This window comes from Perognathus longimembris, chromosome 6, assembly GCF_023159225.1.
Source record: "Perognathus longimembris pacificus isolate PPM17 chromosome 6, ASM2315922v1, whole genome shotgun sequence".
Taxonomy (NCBI): Eukaryota; Metazoa; Chordata; class Mammalia; order Rodentia; family Heteromyidae; genus Perognathus; species Perognathus longimembris.
This window is the reverse complement of record NC_063166.1, coordinates 63,495,645-63,517,017: the sequence shown is the minus strand read 5'-3', so window position 1 is coordinate 63,517,017 and position 21,373 is coordinate 63,495,645. Positions and strand designations below refer to the sequence as shown.

Below are 21,373 nucleotides of genomic sequence, written 5' to 3'. Positions count from 1 at the left end.
ATAGTTTTTAACCAGACATTCAAATAAAACAAGAACACACCATTCGCTCTCATAATAAGCTGCTTCAGATCTCAAGGTTAGGCATGTTAAATTTAAATATAACGCTTTTTTTTTTGTCCTGGTAAAGAGCATTAATCTAAACCATCTCCTTGGCATATAATAAAAGACAGAAAAGTCAATAAATGAACAGATACTGGTGAATGCCTTTTCTAAGGCCTCTAGTTTTCAGGGTCTCGGTGAAAATTCACAAATAGAGATAATTTTAGGACAGCGAAAGCCCCTTTAGAAATTTCTGGTTACCAAAATCCCAGAGATGGCGTTCTCATGCCGCATGCGCCTTACATTTTTTTCTCCCTCCACTTCTGTATTACACAACGGCGCGCTGAGGTTCTGGACTCAATTTCCCATTAAGGATGCTTTGTATATTCCATGAGCTACGTCTGGGAGCGATGACACGCGGAGGCGGTGACAACTGACACCAATATTTAAACGAATCTCAACCGGTCTTCTGCTATGACTCATTCTGGCCTGGCTTGGGAGCCCGGTTCCCTTTAAGGTAAACCCGGGCCCGCCGCCCGCCCGCCGCGGTGCGCGTGGCCCTCGGTCCCCGCGCGGCCATTGGTCCCCGCCGCCCTCCGCCCGCGTGCGCCGCCGCCTCCCTCCGCGCCCAGCTCCAGCTCCCTGCGCGTCGCCGGCGCAGCGCCAGTCGCCGACAGCACAGCTCTGCGAGCGGATCTCCTCCCCACCCGGCCAGGTAGGCACCCCCGCGGAGGGCTGGAAAGGGTCCCCGAAAGTGGGCGCGGAGTGAGGACCCCAGATTAGGGCAGGGACGCCAGGGCGCACGGCCTGGCGGGGCGCTGCGGGGGACCTGGTCGGCGGAGGACGCCGGGCTTCCCACGGACGCGTCTCGGGCCTGCCCGGTGCGTCTGTCTTCTGGGATGACTCGGCTAGGCGCGGCTTTGGGAGTTGAGAGCCCCCCTTTTATGCAGGATGGGGTGGACGATGAATCCTTCGGGATCGGGGTTAGTGGAACCGGGGTGGGGGAGGGATGTCTAGTTGCCCCTCCACTAACACCTCGGGGAAGCAGCCTGGGCGAGTCGTGTGGCCCGGCGAGCCACAGATGCGGGGTCGTGAGGACGATCACCCGTGGCTGGGCCACCCAAGGAAGCCCGAAAATGACTCGGCTGGGGCTCTTGGCGAGCCGAGCAGAGTTGGAGCCCCGGGGAACCGCGGAGCTCCCCGCCTCCCTCCAGTTGGCCAGCATGGGCCAAGCTGGGTCGCCCCCGAGGCCTCTGGGGCACTCCAGGAAATGGGGGCGCGCGCGCCTGAGCCTGGGGGGGGGGGGCGGCGGCCGCGGCTTTTGGCTTTCCTCCTCCAAGCCTCGACTGCCCCTCGGGAGGCCTCAGCCCCGCCCTTGTGGCAACCACACTGGGGTGGAGGCCCGCGCGCAGGGGCGGGGCCCCGGTCCGTGTTGGGTGTGGTCTTCAGCAGGCCCCGCCCCATGAGCGCGCCCCGGGGGGCTGGGGTCCTCTTGGCTTGGTGGCTTGGGTCAGGAGGGTGTCACAACCCTCCTGGGCTCCACGGACCAAACTTTCCCTCCAGTTTCAGGTGAAATCGGGCACCCACAGCTGCTCTTCTCACACTGCCTCCTGACCCTCTGGCGGGACGGGACCCCGATGCTCTAGAACATGTCAAGGCGTAGGCCCGTAGATAATCTGCTCTCACTACCTGAGCTTCCCGAGCCTTCTTTCAGTGTCACAGATAAACAGGGCCGGGGGGCCAAGGTGGATGTCAATCCTTTTACTGCCCTTTGATTTTCCTGTTTTTCTCCTGGATCGAACATAATTTTACTGCGTGATCACATCACCGTCACAACCATCTTTGCAATCGCAGTGGCTCCTTTGTATTTTTCAGTTTCATTCCCAGTGTCTATACTTAACATGTCATGGCCTAAAAAGCAGTGGCCCATGTGCTGAATGCTTGAGATGTTTTTCAGAATAACTGCAGGTAGAATAGACACTTTTGGAGTCCGTTCTGGGGTTTGAACTCAGGGTCTAGGCATCTATGAGAGATGAGTCTCACGGACTTTGCTGCCCACAACTGGCTTTTTGTATAAGTCTGATTATCTGAAAAATAGGAACAGAAAATTGAATTAAGATGTCAGACATCCTGAAAAAAATGAACGACTCTCCCAGGGGTGAAAAAGAAAGAGAAAAATCACTAAGGGAAAGGAACTATTTTGCCTGCCTATACTCACTGAAACTCTGGAAAGGGAAAGGAAACAGAAAGGCAGGATGTGATTTAGGTATGATGTGTACTTGACACAACCTTCCCATACTCATGAAAGGAAAAGAAGATTATAAGAGCTAAATAGTGAAATGACGAGTCATTTTCAGAATAAAATGCAAATTAAAGCAAATTTGGGCTTTGGCTCTTACATCCATTAAACTAACACAAACAGTAACAGCAACCCCTACTGGAAGGTTGCCTGAACTTAGCTTATTCAGGTATCCAGGCAGGTGGCAAGCGGCTGGGATTAGAAAGAAGATGGCTCTTCAAGCAACTTTGGGACTTAGGAAAGGTTATCAGATTTCCTGATCCTCTTTTTGTCCATTCATGAAATATAGGAAAAGATGCCTACTTTGGGGCTGTGGCAAAGACTGACTTGACCCATCAGTGTGAAACTATTAGTATGTAAGCTTCCTTCTGTTTCTGTGAAACAATGTGAATGGCTACAGACCTTTTATAGAACAATCTGGTCATGCATTATTAGTTGGTAGCTGCGACCTAAAAAACTCACTTCTGGAAATTTACCTGCATTGGAAGACACAAACAAGGTTTAAAAACTAAACTAAAATATGTAAATAAATAAGCCATATGCCAAGTAGAATGGCCTAATATTAGAACCAACCGAACAGCAGCAACCTTAGGAAAGAATGACACACATTAACTGAAAGGAATCTTTTGTAATGGTCAACTCATGATTTTTGGAGCCCATCATCTCTGGGGGAAATTAATGAATCTAAGTGCAGGTTACTAAGCCACATACTCCTGTATGAATGTATTGTGAAAAATCTCAAATGGGAAATGCTTCGTGGAAATCAAATGTAATCTGAATTTTCTTTTTGTTGATGTGTATTGCTTTTGCTAAATTATAGTATTTGTAAAATATTTTATAGGTTTCTTTGTTGTTATTTGGCTATTAAAATTGAAAAGGTTTCAACTTTAAGATGAAATAGACCTTCAATTTTCTGTATGTTAGAGAAAGAGGGAGAGGTTGCTACCATGTTTGCTTCATCGCATAAAACATTCCTAGGAGCTGGGAATGTGGCTTAGCGGTAGAGTTCTTCCCTACCTTGCACAAAGCCCTGGGTTCAATTGCTCAGCACCACATAAACAGAAAAAGCCAGAAGTGGCACTGTGGCTCAAGAGATAGAGTGCTAGCTGTGAGCAAAAAGAAGCCAGGGACAGGGCTCAGGCCCTGAGCCCAAGCCCTGGGACTGGCAAAAAAAGAAAAAAACAATGAGCTGACCTTGTTTACTTTCTCAAGTAACACTTCATTATTTTTCTTCAGGAGATTTATCCATGGCTTAGTAATTTGTGTATTTGATTTTTTTTTCTTTTTTTCTTAAAACAATTCTAAGCCAGGTGCTGATAGCTCATGCCTATAGTCCTAGCTACTCAGGAAGCTAAGATCTGAAGATCAAAGTTCAAAGCCAGCATAGGCAGGAAACTCTGTGAAGCTCTTCAGTTAACCGCCAGGAAGCCAAAAGTGTGGCTTAAGTATTAGAGTGCCAGTCTTGAGTGAAAAAGCTAAAAGACAGCATCTAGGCCCTAAATTTAAGCCCCAGTACAGGCATTAAAAAAACAACAACCAGTTTTACTTATCAATTTTAGTTTTTCTTTTTGTTGTTCTTAAGGACTCCTGAATATATTTCAAAACTGAAAAGTTTCAGCCAAGTCAAAGCATTCTGTCTTCACAGAGGTACCTGGGCTGTTTAGAGGAGCCCCAACAGATTGTAAGTACCCTGTGGAATCTCCTTGGTCTTGTGATGATTGAAAGTCAAGGAAATGGGTGACTGTAATCACCAGTCCTTGTTCCAAAGGCCATTTGGTACTATGAAATTCACACCTAATTACATCTTTTCTGTCTTTCTTTTTTTCTTTTAGTGTGTATGTGTGAGAGAGAGTGTGTGTGCTGGTCCTGGGGCTTGAGCACTGTCCCTTAACCTTTTCCCTCAAGGCTGGCACTCCACCACTTCCAGCTTTTGGATGATTATTTGGAGATAAGCATCTCAAGTACTTTCCTGCCTAGGCTGGCTTTGAACCTCAATCCTCAGATCTTTTGAAGCTAGAATTACAGGTATGAGCCACCAGCTTCCAGCCCTATTTCCTCTTTGTTGTCCAGAAGTCAGCTTGATTTCTGACAGCAAAGGACTGCAGTTTTCTATATAAAACTATCCTGCATTGTGTAAGGGTTGTTTTTTTAATAACATGGTGAAATAACAATAGCCTAAACATCCTTGCAGCAAATTGACAGTAAACATGACTGTCACCAGCTGACAAAGCCCAGGGAGACGATTTGCTGCGCTGTAGTTTTAACTTACCTGTTCCAGAACTTCTCCCTTTGCAGATCCTGTTTCTACTTCCAAGGCAGCTACTTCAGCTGAGAATGGCTGCATATTAAATATTCACAGCACGTTTGTATTTATGGAGGATAATAATAGTTATAAAATTACCCTTAACCAAACACAACTGGAGAATTTTTATCACAATTCCTTAGACAGTCCTTTTGTCCTACTATATTTTACTTATTGCTGTTATAGTGATTGCTTACAGGAAAAAGGGTAAGTCCTCTTTACAAAAGCATTATGAAAGTTAAAGCTTCTCTGGGAAGCTTTTATAATAGCCTCTGAAATCCCATCAGTAAACACTTTTAGGCTGGCCTGGAGTGTGTTCTAGGGAGCTGTTTTTTTTTTTTTGTTTTTTTTTTTTTTAATGAAAAAAAAGATCTCAGATAATTCAGGTGATGCACCAGGGACTTAATGCTCATATTAAAAAGAAAGAAAGAAAAGCTGGGCACCAGTGGCTCATGTCTGTAATCCCAGCTACTCAAGAGTCTTGAGATCTGAGGGTTGTGGTTCAAAGGCAGCCCACACAGAAAAGTCCTAGTGAGACTCTTCTCTCCAATTAACCACTCAAAAAGCTGGAAGTGGAGCTGTGGTTCAATGTGGTATAACACCAGCCTTGAACAAAAGAACTCAGGGACAGCGTCCAGACCCTGAGTTCAAGCCCCATAACCAACAAAAAAGAAAAAAAGAACTCTACCTAATTTTTTTCTCCAAAAGTTTGCATCAAATTCTTCAAGGCGTGTGTGCATGTGTGTATGCATATGTATGTGTGTGCACGCATATCTCATAATTACCACTCTCAGTTTAACCAATTAAACTTCAAGTATCTTGTAATTTTGTATTCTAATACCTGTATTGTACACCTGTATTGTATTCTTTTTTTTTTTTTGGCCAGTCCTGGGCCTTGGACTCAGGGCCTGAGCACTGTCCCTGGCTTCTTCCCCCTCAAGGCTAGCACTCTGCCACTTGAGCCACAGCGCCGCTTCTGGCCGTTTTCTGTATATGTGGTGCTGGGGAATCGAACCTAGGGCCTCGTGTATCCGAGGCAGGCACTCTTGCCACTAGGCTATATCCCCAGCCCCTGTATTGTATTCTAATACTCAAATTTCTAATACTCAATTTCTCCAGCCCTCACTTTTTGGGGGTCTTGTTTTTGTTTTCAATTCAGGAAATCGACCCCAGGGCCTGGGCAATCCTGTGTAAGTGTTCTCTAATGAGGCTATACCCTCAGCGTCTTTCTTTTGAGTATCGTTTTACCATGTTCTTCAAAACCTTTCTTGGATTCTGAAATTGTGTTAATTTCATGAATTACCTGGAGGTGAACTGGTATCTTTCTTTATTGGTTTTCCCTGCCAAAAACCATGAATGGATGTCTTTCTCTTTCATGTCTCAGCAAAATTGGAACAGCTTTCCTCATCTGAGGCCTACTGTTTATTTTGAGGTTAAAGTTGAGATATTTTGAGTTTTTAACTGTCATTATGAAATATTTTTCCCACTCTAAATAACTACAGGTGATTCCACTGCTCTTTCATTTCAAATCGCTGCCATCCTGATGATCTTGTTTGTTCTAAAATATGTGGGGATGGTTTACTCAATCATTGAGCCACACCCAGTTCCTTTCTGTTTTAGGTGTTTTTGTTTTCCAATAGGATCTTGCATTTTTGCCGAAGTTGGCCTGGGCCTCCATCCTCCTATTTCTGCCTGCCACATAGCTGAGATGACAGATGTGAGCCACCACACCCAGTTTGATAACCTGAGATGAGGTCTTGCTAGCACCATACTATTTTTATCTTTTACACTTACATCTTGGGATCCATCTAGAGTCCACTTTTATGTGTAGTGTTAGGGATCCATGTTTATTTTTATCTAGTTTCTCTGACAGCATCAGTCCTGCCATTTTTATTGATTTGTAGTGCCTGCGTTATTGTATACCTCATCCTTGTTCAGAATATACATGTATTTGTGTTCCTGAGTTTTTAATCATCCTGTCCTATGGATTATTAGGTGTGATAGAACACATTCTCCTCTCTACTCTTCCTTTGTAAGGTTAACTTTGCTATTTATGGATTTTTTTTTCCATAGGCACTTAATGAACTTTAAAGAAAAAAAAAGTCTACCTGAGCTGGGCATGATGGCACACACTTGTAATCCCAGCTTTCAGAGGGCAGAAACATTTTTTTTAACCTACATAGAATGTTGGTCGACATTTTCTTGTATTATCTGTTCATTTCAGGATAATTGAGAGTTTAAGACCAAGTTATCCCAATTAAGACCATGAAATAACCTTCTCAATTTTTTCAGACTATGTTCTATGTTCTTTATTTTAACATTCAATGTTTTCTCTCGTGGAAATTTTCTCTTTTCTTTCTTCCTTTCTTTTTTTTTTTTTTTTGCCAGTCCTGGGACTTAGGACTCAGGGCCTGAGCACTGTCCCTGGCTTCTTTTTGCTCAAAGCTAGCACTCTACCACTTGAGCTACAGTGCCACTTCTGGCTTTTTCTATATATGTGGTGCTGAGGAATTGAACCCAGGGCTTCATGTATATGAGGCAAGCACTCTACCACTAGGCCATATTCCCAACCCCAAGTTTTCTCTTTTCTTAGTGAAGTCAGTTCCTTAGGTACATCACAGTTTGGTGGCAATTGTGAATATCTCTTCTTTTCTACTGGTCAATCATAGCTAGTATAAAGAAATGCTGTTGGTTTCTGTAGGCTTGATCTCACCTCCTACAATTTTGCTGAATTCCAGTATCGGTCTTTATATTATCTCTGCTGATTCTGTTGGATTTGCATGTGATCATCATATTCATTGCAAAGGTTAGCTTAACATCTTCCCTATGCCTGCTGCTTCATTTCTGCATGTCTCATTGGCGGGGGAGCCTTTTTCACTTTGCCTCTGATCTTAAATGAGATGTAGTCAAAGGTAATCTGTTGTGTTTACTACTTTAGTTGTATAATTTTTGTCAAGTTAGCAGAGTATATTTGTGTTCTAAGAGTTTAAGTGTCTTCTAGGCATATTGATAGCATTTTAATGCTAAACATGTACTGATCTTTAGTAATATGTTGAAGTCTTGTCTTTAATCGTTTTCATAATCGTCACTTTTCTTCCTTTCAATGGATCCTGCAATGATCCTGTCTTGATGAGCTCTATGAAGCTCCAGCTTCACACACAACACTCAGCTGTGGTGCGGTGCTGCTCGCTGCCCAAGCCGGGGCTCTGGTCCTGTTGGCTGTGCTCTGATAGCTCTCAGGCCTGCCAACATCTGTAGCTGTTCCCCACACCCAGGCTCCTGAAGCTCACTACTGCTCTTACCTCCCATCCTACATACTGCTTAGCAACAGCATTGCCAGATTCCTTATCTGGCTCCCTCCAGATCTGCTACCCATTCTGTGTTCTGGCCACACAGCTACCTGGTCCAGAAGTCTGGGCACCATATCTGCTATGTAGCCATCCATATGGCACAGACTGTCCTCCGAATTAGGAGCTCCACAGAGCCATAGAGGCTTCAACTAAGATGGTAGTGTTGGAAAATGTGAGAAGCTGAAGAGAAGCTGATAAGATCTGATAGTTTTTCTGATAGAGCAAACAAGATGTTGTGAGGAAAAATTCAAGAATAACTCCAGGAGCTGGGTGGGTGGTGCTGATGGTGGCTCACACCTGTAACCCTAGCTACTGAGAAGACTGAGATCTGATCTAAGGATCACAGTTTGGAGCCAGCTTGGGCAAGAAAGTTCTTAAGACTCTTATCTCTAATAAACTACCCACTCACCCATACCGCCAGAAAAACCAGAAGTAGAACTATATCTCAAATGGTAGAACACTAACCTTGAGGCTGAAATCAAAACCAGTCCAGGCAGAAAAATCCTTAAGACTCTTATCTCCAAAAGCAGTGTAGAAACAGTGCCTGGGCTATGAGTTCAAGCTCAAGGCTGCCCCCACACCCCCCAAGAAGAATACCAGTATGTTAGCCTCAGGGGTGAATGAGGTGTTGACATCAAACAGTTCGACTAGGACCTTTAGAAGGGGACCTGCTTGAGTTCTCTGGGTGTGTGCTCAGGGTGGAGGCTGAGAGCTGAACTCCATGATAAGATGAGGAGGAGCTGATTGGGAAAGCAGTTCTGCAGAATACTGGGATGGGGGTGCCACACCTCCAGAAGTAGGGACACAGCAGACTAAAAAAACAGGTCCACAGACTCTGCTCCTTAGCCTTACCCAAAGAAGCCTCCAAAACTCACAAGTGGTATGATCTGAGTCCTTTAAATTAGGCTTGTAATTTTCATATATATCTGGTTTACTTCTGACCCCCAAGGCAACACTTGCAATTTTAATTTTGTTAGAAACATAAATAAGACATGAACTCATTTGTTACATTTCTTTCTGAGTATATCATGTCATTTAGTCATTGGTTCTACAGGATATGAAAACTTGTTTTCTAATTTTTTGGTTTAATCTAAAGGTCATAGTGCTGGGGACAAGAGTAACTATGGTGTTCAGCATTTGCCATTGCAGTGATATTGTGGAGTACAGGGTTTGACCCTGGGGGACAGGAGATACCATCCCATCATTCCACTCTCTACCTTTGACCTCTGCCCTTGGAACACAGCCTCCAGGGTAAAGGAGATCTTAAAACTGATAGGAGACTGATGAAAATATGTTCTACAAAGTGTCCTCAATTGTGATCTGGGAGAGTTGGGTCATTTGTTGCTTCCTAAACTAGGCTAGCCCTGCTGTAAGAAAGGGTGCTTTGTACCAAAATGTAGAAGAAAATAACTCACTCATCAGATATGAAATACTGAAGTAAAACTTGTTCAGCAAGTTGTGTGCCTGTACTTCTGTAACCCAGCATAAGTACCCCCACTTTAAGCAGCTCTGTCTGTCTGTCTATAGAAAGAATGATGAAATCACCAAGGGACTTGGAAAGTCCTGGGTACTTTCTATTTCTAGTGAAATCGTATTGACAATTCCTTTGAGGAAACTCCTGGCATGCATATCCAAAGGGTATCAATTCCTTCCTTTAACTGAGAACTTTGTGGCCTGGTTGGTGCCAGGCACTGCCCAAGCTCAAAAAAAAATGGCAACAAATAATAGACTTGTTTTATTTATTTTTTTTGTTTTGTTTTGTTTTGTTTTGCCAGTCCTGGGGCATGAACTCAGGGCCTGAGTACTGTCCCTGGCTTCTTTTTGCTCAAGGTTAGCACTCTACCACTTGAGCCACAGCACCACTTCCGGCTTTTTTCTATATATGTGGTGCTGAGGAATCAACCCAAGGCTTCATGTATACGAGGCAAGCACTTTACCACTAGGCTATATTCCCAGCCCTTTATTTTGTTTTTTGAGACATGGACTATGTAATCCAAACTGGCCTCAAACTCAAGATCCTCCTGTCTCAGCCTCCTAAGTGCTAGTATGATAGTTGTGACTACCACACCCAGCCTCCAAGAGAAACTTGTTCCCTGCCTACATCCCTGCAGAAGAGAGATAACTCTGGGCAAGTTAACAACCTTACTCAGTTCCTGCCTCAGTCTACCTGGGAGGCTTCTTACCTAGGCATTTAGACCCATGACTTTCTTCTGCCACTCTGGGAGCAGGTTATTCAGAGAGGGTTTACCAGGGTCTCTGTGGCACCCACAGCAGCTGTGGACTTCTCTCTTGGGTCCCAGGAGTGAGATTTATATTGGTGGGTAAGAGTCTTCTTGGAATAGAAGGCCCACAGCCCACAGGAGTCAGTGTCCCTTAAAATGGCCTGCAGAACACAGATCCCAGAGTCTCCATTGGGTCGCCTGTTCCAAAACTCACCATTCTAAAGAAGTTCAAGCATGGTGAGCCCACCAGGAGTTGGTAGTTCCTCCCAAACCGATGCAGTTTATCAGTTGTGGCCAATTAATTCTATGCTGAACCGCACTGCTGACCTTTGCCTTTATTGAGTTTCCAGGAGGCAGCTGGAATTAAATTGAAGGTCAAACTTGAGCTGGGAGTGAAAGAATGAGTTGTATTTGCCCTTGCCTTCCACTTGCTTTTTCTCCTGAGTGCCGCCAGGAGAAGTGCAGGGTGTGAGGGATACATAATGGGGACACTCTAGACCACTGCCATGCACCTGTTGACTCTTGAGCACACGTGAGGTGGTTTAACCTCAGCCAGAAGCAGTAGCTCAGGGCTGTAATCCTAGCTACTCAGGAGGCTGAGACCTAAAGATAGCAGTTTGAAGCCAGCCTAAGCAGAAAAATCTAGGAGACTCTTTATCTCCAATTAACCACCCAAAATCCAGAAGTAGAATTATGGCTCAAATGGTAGAATACCAGCATTGTACAAAACAGCTAAGGGACAGTGCCCAAGCCTGAGTTCAAGCCCCAGCCCCAATATCCTCTCTCTCTCTCTCTCTCTTACACACACACACACACACGTGGCTTCATCTCAATGTAGGATACTGATAGCCTCTCCTTTCGTTTGCAGGTCAGTCATGGCGAACCTTGGTTGCTGGCTGCTGGTTCTCTTTGTGGCCACATGGAGTGACCTTGGCCTCTGCAAGAAGCGGACGAAGCCTGGAGGAGGGTGGAACACTGGAGGGAGTCGATACCCAGGGCAGGGGAGCCCTGGAGGCAACCGATACCCCCCTCAGGGTGGTGCTGGCTGGGGGCAGCCCCATGGAGGTGGCTGGGGACAGCCCCATGGTGGTGGCTGGGGACAGCCTCACGGTGGTGGCTGGGGGCAGGGTGGTGGCTCCCACAATCAGTGGAATAAGCCCAATAAGCCAAAAACCAGTATGAAGCATATGGCAGGAGCAGCAGCAGCTGGGGCAGTAGTGGGAGGCCTGGGGGGTTATATGTTGGGCAGCGCCATGAGCAGGCCCCTTATGCACTTTGGCAATGACTACGAGGACCGTTACTACCGCGAGAACATGAACCGTTACCCCAGCCAAGTGTACTACAAGCCCGTGGATCAGTACAACAACCAGAACAACTTCGTGCACGACTGCGTCAACATCACGGTTAAGCAGCACACGGTGACCACCACCACCAAAGGAGACAACTTCACCGAGACCGATGTGAAGATCATGGAGCGGATGGTAGAGCAGATGTGCATTACCCAGTACCAGAAGGAATCCCGAGCCTACTATGAACCTCGGTCTGCCGCTGTGTTCTTCTCCTCCCTGCCCATGATCCTCCTCATCTCCTTCCTCATCTTCTTGATAGTGGGGTGAGGAGCTCTTCCTGTGTGCAGCATCTAGTCCATCGAGCTCACAGTCGGGGTGGGGGGGGGGGGGAATCTGCCTGCAACCCTGTTAGTGGTGGTCTCATTCTTGCTTCTCTCTTTGTCGCCTGTAGGCACTGGGAAGTGTAGGGTAGATCCAGATGCTCTTTATTCAAGGTGGAGCGAAGCCTTCTTTGGTCCATGCTAATAATGCCTGGCCAGGAAGAATGGAACAGCAAATAATCACGGGGTTGTCTAGGCTTATTTTTGGCCTAGTAATTTCAAAACAGTCCTGAAATATTTTTGTCTGAGCTCCTCTGTCTCCTCCAGCATCCAGGACCCAGGGCATGAACACCTGGGCTTAGTACTGGTTGTGTAACATGTAGAAAACTTTGTTATTGTTTTTTTTTTCATCTCTGGCAGCGTCTCTGCTAACTTTGGATAGAGGCCATATATACTCATTCATAGAAAATAAAATAATTTTAAATGCTGAAAAATTTTAGCTCTTAAGCCGCAGGCTCAGCCCACTGGAGGAAGGAAGGGAGGGAGGGAGGGAGGAAGGAAGGAAGGGAATTATATACTAAACACTGAAGGCAAACCTTTATTCATTTCCTGGAAATTGGGATGCTTTTTGTCATGATATTAATACCAAGGAAAGCCAGAGCTGTGAAAACAGAATGTTTCTAGAAGACAGTGTGATAAAGCCGGTAGGAAGTGCTTGTGTCTTCATTCGACCTCGTGGCTATCAACCAGAATTCTGTCACATCCTTGATTTTTACAATTGGTGTTAAGTCAAAGAACAAGGAAATAATCTTTTCCAAAATGTAAAGAATAAAAGTCTGAAGTTTCACCTGACAGAAATACAATCCACTTCAAGTAGAAAAGGAAATTCTGTTAATGTCCTCCAAGTAAGGTAAAGCTACTCCCTAAATTATTCAACATTGTCACCTAGTGGGTATGTGTTACTTTTAGGCGATGTTATTGGCTTGCCCTGTTGTGGATATTCTATGTAAAATATATATAAAGTCTATACTGCATATGATGGACTTAGGAGTTTTTTTAGAGCAGTTAACATCTGCAATGTCGAACATATTAATCATTTGGTTAGGTACTAAATACTCAATATGTGGGAACTTTGTTTGCGTGGCCCATAGGCTTACGACTTGCACTGAATAGTTTTGTATAAAAACCCAAAGCGAACGCCTTCGTTGGTCTTTGCAATGTGCATGTACTTTATATTTTCTATATTTGTAACTTCGCATGTACTTATTTTGTTGTATACAAAAATTTATAAATGTTTACTATCTGACTAGATTAAACAGAAGCTAAGTATCACCCTAGTGTTGGCAATACTTTCCCACTGTGTCACTACAGTTCTGGTCTGAGCCTCAGGTGATGGGTGACCTCATGTTCTTGCCCTTGATTCCTCAGCCCCTCACCCCCTCACTTCCTGTCACAAGCTAATTATTTCCGCTGCAGTCTCACTTTTTCTGCAAGTGTCTGTGTGCCCTGAGTAAACTAAAGACATTCCCGAGGAGGCCAGAGTAATGTAGTCCTCCTACTCTGGGGGCATGTTTGTATCCTGGATTTAGAAATTCATTCTGTGTATGTGTATGGTGCTAGGAATTAAACCCAGGGCTTTGTGCATGCTAGGAAAATATTCTGCCACTGAGCTGTCCCCTCTGCCTCCTGAAAATAGATTTTCCTGATTAAAATTTCACAAACTGAAGTACTCATGACATATCTGCTCATAATTCAAGCTCTAAAATACTCTTAGCTCCTCTGAACCTTGATGACAATCACTCTTCAGACTCAACAACTTTGAAGCAAAGTGCCACTCCCACCTGTCTGGATCTTTCCATTCATTCAGCACGTGTTTGCAGCCTTCCTGGGATGCTCTTAGTTATCCCTGGCACAGGTTTTCTTCAGGAGCTGTAGTTTACTAAAGGTAGGAAGGTGTGGCTTTCACAAGGTTGGATAGTGATGGAAACCACAGCCTGAGAACCTTGGCAAGTGTCTGCTTTGTAAAGGTTGACATGGTCCCCTCCCTGGGTGAGTCTTTAAAGATAATTCCAACAAGCCAACAGAGGAGGCAAAGGAGACTAAAGGGCTTGGACACTCACAGATCTAAGAGGGAGGCTTGGCCTCCCACACAGGAGGCATAACAGGATCAGCTTAAAGACTGAGAAAGCCCAGGGCCAGTACTTCTACTGGGGGTCAAGGCAGAGTACACAAAGGGTCTTGGGTGTATTTAAGTATTTCTATGCCTGAGTCAGAGGAGAATAAGAAGGGCCAGGGGCTGGGAATATGGCCTAGTGGCAAGAGTGCTTGACTTGTATACATGAAGCCCTGGGTTCGATTCCCCAACACCACATATAGAAAACGGCCAGAAGTGATGCTGTGGTTCACTCTAGCCTTGAGCAAAAAGAAGCCAGGGACATTGCTCAGGCCCTGAGTCCAAGCCCCAGGACTGGCAAAAAGAAAAAACAAAAGGGCAAGTTTAGAGGAACCAACTTTATCACACTGGGGCACCTGTTACCTGAGATGGGGGTGATGATGCTTTATAGGCGTATTGAAGCATCTGGAAAATAAGATTTGAAAATGTCCAAGGCAAAACCAATATTCAACTGTGATCAGAGGAACAACTGTATTAAAGATAGAAAGGTAAGTAAGTCAACACCTTGGCAGCTCTACCATTCACAAAGCTGCTGAATCACACAAAATCCAACAGGCAGTGCTCTCTGGTAGAGCTCAGGAAGTGGAGGTGTGGCTCAGTTGGTAGAGAGCAAGCCTTGAGCGAAAAAGCAAGGGCCTGAGGCCCTGAGTTCAAGCCCAGCACCAGCACAGATAGACTTCAAAGTTGACCTTCACCAAAATTTCCTAGAATTTTTTTTGCTATTTCCATAGTTACTTGAAAATAAACTCTGATAATCACAAGTTTTCAAAACTGGCCCACTAAGAAGATATAAAGTCATTAAAAACAGTCTTTGAACAACTTTGTAATAACAATAGTAATATAACAATAGTAAAACATTGGTATTAGTATGACCAGAGTGAATATTATCAAGCTGTACCTTTCTCTAGCCCCCACCTTTTCTTCTTTCAGCCCAAGTCTGGTGAGTTGTATAAAGAATTTTTGCTTTAAAAGGGCAAATAAGGGGGCTGGGAATATGGCCTACTTACAGTAGAGTGCTTACCTTGCATACACAAAGCCTGTAGTACTGATGCAACAGTCTGAGTGCCAGTCGGCATTCAAGGCCACATATATGGAAAAAGCCAGAAGTGGTGCTGTGGCTCAAGTGGTAAAGTGTTTGCCTTGAGCAAAAAGAAGCCAGGGACAGTGCTCAGGCCCTGAGTTCAAGCTCCATGACCGGCAAAACAAACAAAACCAAAAAGGTAAATAAGGCTGGAGGCATGTCTCAAATGGCAGCAGGCCTGCCTAGCAAGTGCCAAGGCTCTGAGTTCAAATCCAAGTACTACAACTACCACCCTAGAAGTGTGACCAGAGGACTGTCCTCTGCCTTTGGAGGGAGTTTGGGCTTGTACTACCTCCCTAATCCAGACCCCCAGCCTCTCCAAGTCTGACCTCACTGACTGGACTAAGCTTTCTGTAAGTAATTTCCACCTTGGAAGGGTGGCCTCCTTTCTGGGTTCTCAGCATTCAATCCATTCTGCACTAGCCTCTACATCCCCCCTGCCCATTCCTGTGAGTCCACCATGATCTCTGGAAGCCACACTTGGTCCATGGGCCTGTATAGAAATGGCCCTCCCTGATCTACAGAGCTCCTCGAACTTGGATGTTATGTGAGCCTACTGGACCTGACCCACAGGTTTTCTAATGGGCTCCTCCATGATGCCACACTGGACCCATAAACCACCCTGTAGCAAGGCTCTGGGGGTGGGGGGCACCTAGGTAGAACTCCTATCAGAAGCCTCCTGAGAGATTACTGAGCACAAAGGGCTAAGCCCCGCCCCCAGAGCTTTGGCTAGGGCTGGAGAATTTGCATTTCTAACAAATTCCCAGTTGCTGCTGCTGGTGGTGCTGCTGGTGGTGGTGGTATAGTCCCAGTACAGGAAAATCCACTGCTCTACAGGAACATAAAAAGACCTAGGAGGTTGCCCTGCCTTGAAACCCAAAGCCTCCTGTGTGTAGACTTTCTCAGACTTAAATGTCATTGCTGAGAATGGACCATGTGTCGTCGCTGTGGCCAACCCTTGGTATATTTGGTCTTATCAGATCATCACAATGATCTCTAATTTAGAAGGTGACATCCAGAGACATTCATTCTGTCACTTAAGATTATGCAGGTAATATTCTCCCACAAAATAATGCACTACAGAATTGTGTCATGAGTTTGTGAATAGTTTGACATAGAAGTCATTCTGTCTGCTTTCTCTGCCTGTCTCTCTGTGTCTGTCTGTCTGTCTGTCTGTCTGTCTGTCTGTCTATGTCTCTTACTCTTAGTCTCCTACTCTTCTTATGAGGAATCCAGTCATCTGGGATTAGGGCTCACACCTGTAATCCTAGCTACCCAGGAGGCTGAGCTCTAAGAATCCCATGGTTTGGAGGCCAGCCTGGACAAGTACATCTGTGAGAGACTCTTTTTTTTTTTTTTTTGGCCAGTCCTGGGCCTTGGACTCAGGGCCTGAGCACTGTCCCTGGCTTCTTCCCGCTCAAGGCTAGCACTCCGCCACTTGAGCCACAGCGCCGCTTCTGGCCGTTTTTCTGTATATATGTGGTGCTGGGGAATCGAACCTAGGGCCTCATGTATCCGAGGCAGGCACTCTTGCCACTAGGCTATCTCCCCAGCCCCTGTGAGAGACTCTTATGCCCAATTAACCACTAAAAAAAGCTAGAAGTGGTAGAGTGCTAGCCTTGAGTAAAGCTCAGGGACAGTACTCAGGCCTTGAGTTCAAGCCCCAAGACTAGTACCAAAAAAAAAAAAAAAAAAAGATTTAAAAAAAATTCCATCTCCAAATGCAGTCACATTCTGGGGTTTTGGGGATGCAGGGGTTATGACTACAACATGAATTTTGTGAGAACGCAATTCAGCTCATGATACCACCTTTTCAGAAATGTCCTAGGTGCATATATGTGTTCCTCTCAGCCCAGTTCTATGGCAGCACCAGGACCACGAGGGGCCTATGTTCACACACTACTCTGGGCTTTTCAGAATAAACATCCCACTTTCTGAGTCACCTCATCACATGCACAGGCAATCACTGCCTTAGGATTTTCAAGGGTGCCTTCCCGCAATAGAAATACCGGCCAGCAAGGCTGGGAATATGGCCTAGTGGTAGAGTGCTTGCCTCGATATGCATGAAGCCCTGCGTTGGATTCCTCAGCACCACATATATAGAAAAAGCTGGAAGTGGTGCTGTGGCTCAAGTGGTAGAGTGCTAGCCTTGAGCAAAAAAGAAGCCAGGGACAGTGTTCAGGCCCTGAGTGCAAGCCCCAGGACTGGCAAAACAAAACAAGAGATACCTGCCAGTCCCTATGCCCCCATGCTGGCACCCAGCACAGTTTCATGATAACCAAATTTGTTTAGTTTGGCTCAAGTCCCTGAGGATCCAAACCACTAAGGCAGATAATGTGCCTCCTACACACAAATACATGGCATACACACACACACACACACACACACACACACACACACACACACACACACCCCTGATGCAGAGCTCTGCTGATGAAGAGTTAATTAAACTGCAGCCGTGAGTGGAGCCAGGAAAGGCTGGCTGGCGAGGCCTCTGCCTTCAGGCCTAGACATGCCCAGCGCATTCAGCCAGCCATCTAGCCATGGCATGTGTTCAGGCCACATCAGGCTTCCTGATAGCTGAAGCTCACCTTCCCTAGGCCCCCACTACAGAGTTCTTCGAAGAGGAACTTGGACACTCCAGGTGCTCCTAGCCAAGTGCCTGTTGGCCTGGCTCAGCCACTGAAGAACCCAGTGAGAAGGGAGTCCACCATTTCTTTCTCCAGCCAATGTCTTATTTTTGTTTTTTCTCTGGGTGTCTCTGACTCCCCTCCAGCTCTTCCAGCAGGCATTTTCTCACCATTCTAAAGACCCTTTCTCTATGCCACTGCCCAGGAGGCAATTGACACACTGCTCAGTGATATTCCTAAAGCATTGCTCAGACCATAGATGGGTCAACTCAATCCAGAAGGAGGGTTTCTGGCTTCCGTTCAGGGCCAGGAAACAGGGATAATGTTTTAAGAAATATCTTTAACCTCTGGCGAATAAAGACAGAGCTCAGATTCCCGAAAGAAATCTATCAGAGACCATTTTCAACTTCAGGAATGTTTTTGAGGCAGAGTCTTGCTCTAGAGCCCAGACTTCCTGCTTGATCCTCCTGCCTCTTGATCCTCTTGTCTCTATCTCTGGTGTGCTGAGGTTACAGATGGGTTCTACCATGCCTGGCTTTCAGTAAGAGAATTTTAAGACTAGGATTTGTAGCTGTAACTCATGAAAGAGGCCCCTTGTGGCTGTGCCATGGGCTGATTTCAGTCCTTAGAGGCTCCCAGGAGACCAATGCTGCAAATGAATTTAAGATCGGTTGTGTGTTCTGTACAGCCAAGTTGTGGGAAATGGCTGCAGAAAACTGCCCTCTTGCTTTTCACATGATTTCTCTAGAGTTATTGGACAACATAAGCCTTGTTTTATTAGGCACCTTTAGTTTGTAATAATAAAAGCACAACATAGAATGAAAGAGCATATGTGCCCTTCAAGGTGAAGGACTACCTTCCTTATAGAACTATGTAAGTCTTCCAATCCTGTTCAGCAAATAAAAAGGAATGAAGCCCAATCACATGCTACATTATGGATGAACCTGGTAATATGAGGCAAAATGGAAGAAGGTAAGTACAAAGGCCCATGAACTGTATGATCCATTGATAGGAAATGGCCAGAATAAACATATGTGTGGGACAGCAAGTAGGTTAATGACTGATAGGGCTGGGAGCGAGATGGAAGAATGGGAAGTGGCTGTAAATGAAGGGAGAGGGTTATTGCCTTTCCAGTCTTATTATAAAGATGGGTAAGAATTAGACATTAGCAATCAATGGCCAACTCTGTGAGCTGTGTGAAATATCAGTGGGCATATACATTGGGATGGTGAGGCTGTCATGTGAATCATGTTGTAGCAAGGAAGCTGTTTTTGTTTTTTCTTTCTGAAGCATAGGGTTACCTACCTGAGAATAGAGGGGATAAGAGGGGAGGGGTGTTGGCATCTGGTTGAGGTTAAAACTGTTATGAGAACATTTCAACCTACTTGTTCCCTACCCCAGCCCCTCCATGTTTTCCAAGACAGCAGTGTGCAGAAGCATTTAGAGCCTGGGGTCCTTCTATGCTTGTAAATGTGTGGTCTCCATCCTCTTCTGGCTGCTGTATCAAAGGCCACATCAATGAAAGCTGGAAAACGTAAGATAAATGACTTCCTTGGCCTAAGAAAGAAGTTCAATCAGCGAGTGATCAGATTTAAAATCCACTAACCCTGATGTGATTTGCAGTGTTTAGAAAGCCTTCTGGCATCAGAAATTTAAGAATTTCCTACCGATGTGTGACAGAAGTGTGGTCCCTTTCCTTCGGTGGTAAAAACTAAATAAAATCTATTCAAGAAAGAAATCTGGAGCTGGGTGTAGTGGCACATGAAGGCAGGGCCTGGGCTATGAGTTCAAGGCCAGTTTGGATCATGCAGGGAAACTGTTCAAAACATATAGACTAAAGCCAGCCTCTGTGGCTCATGCCTGTAATCCTAGCTACTCAGGAAGCTGAGATCTGAGGATCATGGATCAAAGCCAGCCTGAGCAGGAAAGTCTGTGAGACTCTTATCTCCAATTAACCACCCGAAAACCTGAAGTGGTGCTGTGGCTCAAGTTATAGAGCTCTAGCCTTGAGGGACAGCACCCAGGCCCAGAGTTCAAGCCCCATGACCAACCAAAATATAAAAATAAAAATACAAGAACATACAGACTGGGGCTGGGGATATGGCCTAGTGGCAAGAGAACTTGCCTCCCATACATGAAGCTCTAGGTTCAATTCCCCAGCACCACGTATACGGAAAACGGCCAGAAGGGGCACTGTGGCTCAAGTGGCAGAGTGCTAGCCTTGAGCAAAAAGAAGCCAGGGACAGTGCTCAGTCCCTGAGCCCAAGGCCCAGGACTGGCAAAAAAAAAAAAGAACATACAGACTAGTAAAAACAGAAACAAGCCCACTGTCAGGGGCTCATGTCTGTAATCCTAGCTACACATGACACCTGAGGATCTCAGTTCAAAGCTAGCCCATGTCGACAACTCCAAGAGATTCTTATCTCTAATTAACCACCAAAACTCTGGAAATGGAACTGTGGCTCAGATGGTAGAGGGCCTTGAGCACAAAACTCAGAGACAGTGCCCAGAACCTGAGTTCAAGCCCTAGGACACGGACACACACACACACACACACACACACACACACACACACACACACACACACACACACACATACACAACAGAAACAAGAACAACAAATAAGAGCTCTGGGTCCTGAATGAATGAATAGGGGAATGAATAACTGAGTGAGTGAATGAATGAATGAGGAATGCTCTGAGGCCTGGAAGGTGACTGGGACCTGCAGATTACTGTCACACAGACTATTTCAACACCGTATACCCACCTGGTAGAAACTAGGCCCTTTTCCTCCCGACTTCTCTCTGTCTGTCCATCCATCTCCTCTCTCTGTCTCATGGGGAAGTTATGTAATTGAGTTGACTCACCTTCGTCATACACAGCTGTAGTGACAAGCCCTGACAGTGTGAACAGCAGGCTTCCTGGTGCCCACATTGCATTCCTGACCCACTCACCCCACCTGCTCTTTTATTTTCATTTCAATAAATATTATTTTATATGATCAGATGCACATAAGTGTTCTGTCTTTGTGAGCTTCTCCTAAGAGAATCTTCCTTTGGTCTCAATGTGTGTGAATACCTACAGTCCTGTATAATTTATCATAGCCAGTATATTTTAGATCTAACTTCTGCATATGAGAGTATACATGTGCCGTTTGTTCCTCTAAGCTTGTCTTCACAATTTGTTCTAGAGGTCCGTCCATTTCCCTGCACATGACATAATATTATTCTTTCTAGTGGCTGTGAAAATTCCATTAGGTATAGGTACCACATTGTATTGGATCCACTCATCTATGGTAGGACACCTGGGCTGTTTCCACAACTTGGCTATTGTGAGCAGCACAGTAATGAACATGGATGTGCAAGTGTCTTTATGGCATCCTGGTTTGTGATGTTCTGGCTAGATACCCAGAAGTGGTATGGTGGGGTTACAGGGAAGATCTACGATTCCTTTTTTGAGGAACCTCCAGCCTGCTATCCAGAGTGGTTGTACTAGTTTACATTCCCAACAGTGCAATAGGGTCACCTGCTCTTTTTGGGTCTTTTTGTCAGTAGTGGGGCTTGAACTCTGTGTCTGAGCACTGTCCCTGAGCTCTTTAGATCAAGGCTAGTGCTCTACCACTTGAGCCACAGCACCCCTTCCAGTTTTCTACTGGTTAATTGGAGATA

The 21,373-nt window shown here is 45.4% G+C and overlaps 1 protein-coding gene across 4 annotated transcripts; it reads left to right on the top strand.

Moving 5' to 3' along the window:
* The first annotated feature begins 414 nt into the window (after nt 1–414).
* LOC125353291 (prion protein) lies at nt 415–12,615 on the top strand. Of its 4 annotated transcripts, none has more exons than XM_048348849.1 (3): nt 415–556; nt 3,921–4,019; nt 11,081–12,615. In XM_048348849.1, the coding sequence occupies exon 3, from the start codon at nt 11,088–11,090 to the stop codon at nt 11,826–11,828; it is 741 nt and encodes a 246-aa protein (XP_048204806.1). In that variant the 5' UTR covers nt 415–556; nt 3,921–4,019; nt 11,081–11,087; the 3' UTR covers nt 11,829–12,615. The 4 variants fall into 4 exon arrangements, with proteins under 4 accessions (XP_048204806.1, XP_048204805.1, XP_048204809.1 ...); XM_048348848.1 differs by lacking the exon at nt 415–556 and adding an exon at nt 653–754; XM_048348850.1 differs by lacking the exon at nt 415–556 and adding an exon at nt 1,541–1,608.
* The last annotated feature ends 8,758 nt before the right edge of the window (nt 12,616–21,373 follow it).

What these genes read in the sequence shown, in the direction of transcription:
- LOC125353291 (XM_048348849.1), top strand. Translation starts at nt 11,088, where the DNA reads ATGGCGAACCTTGGTTGCTGGCTGCTGGTTCTCTTTGTGGCCACATGG.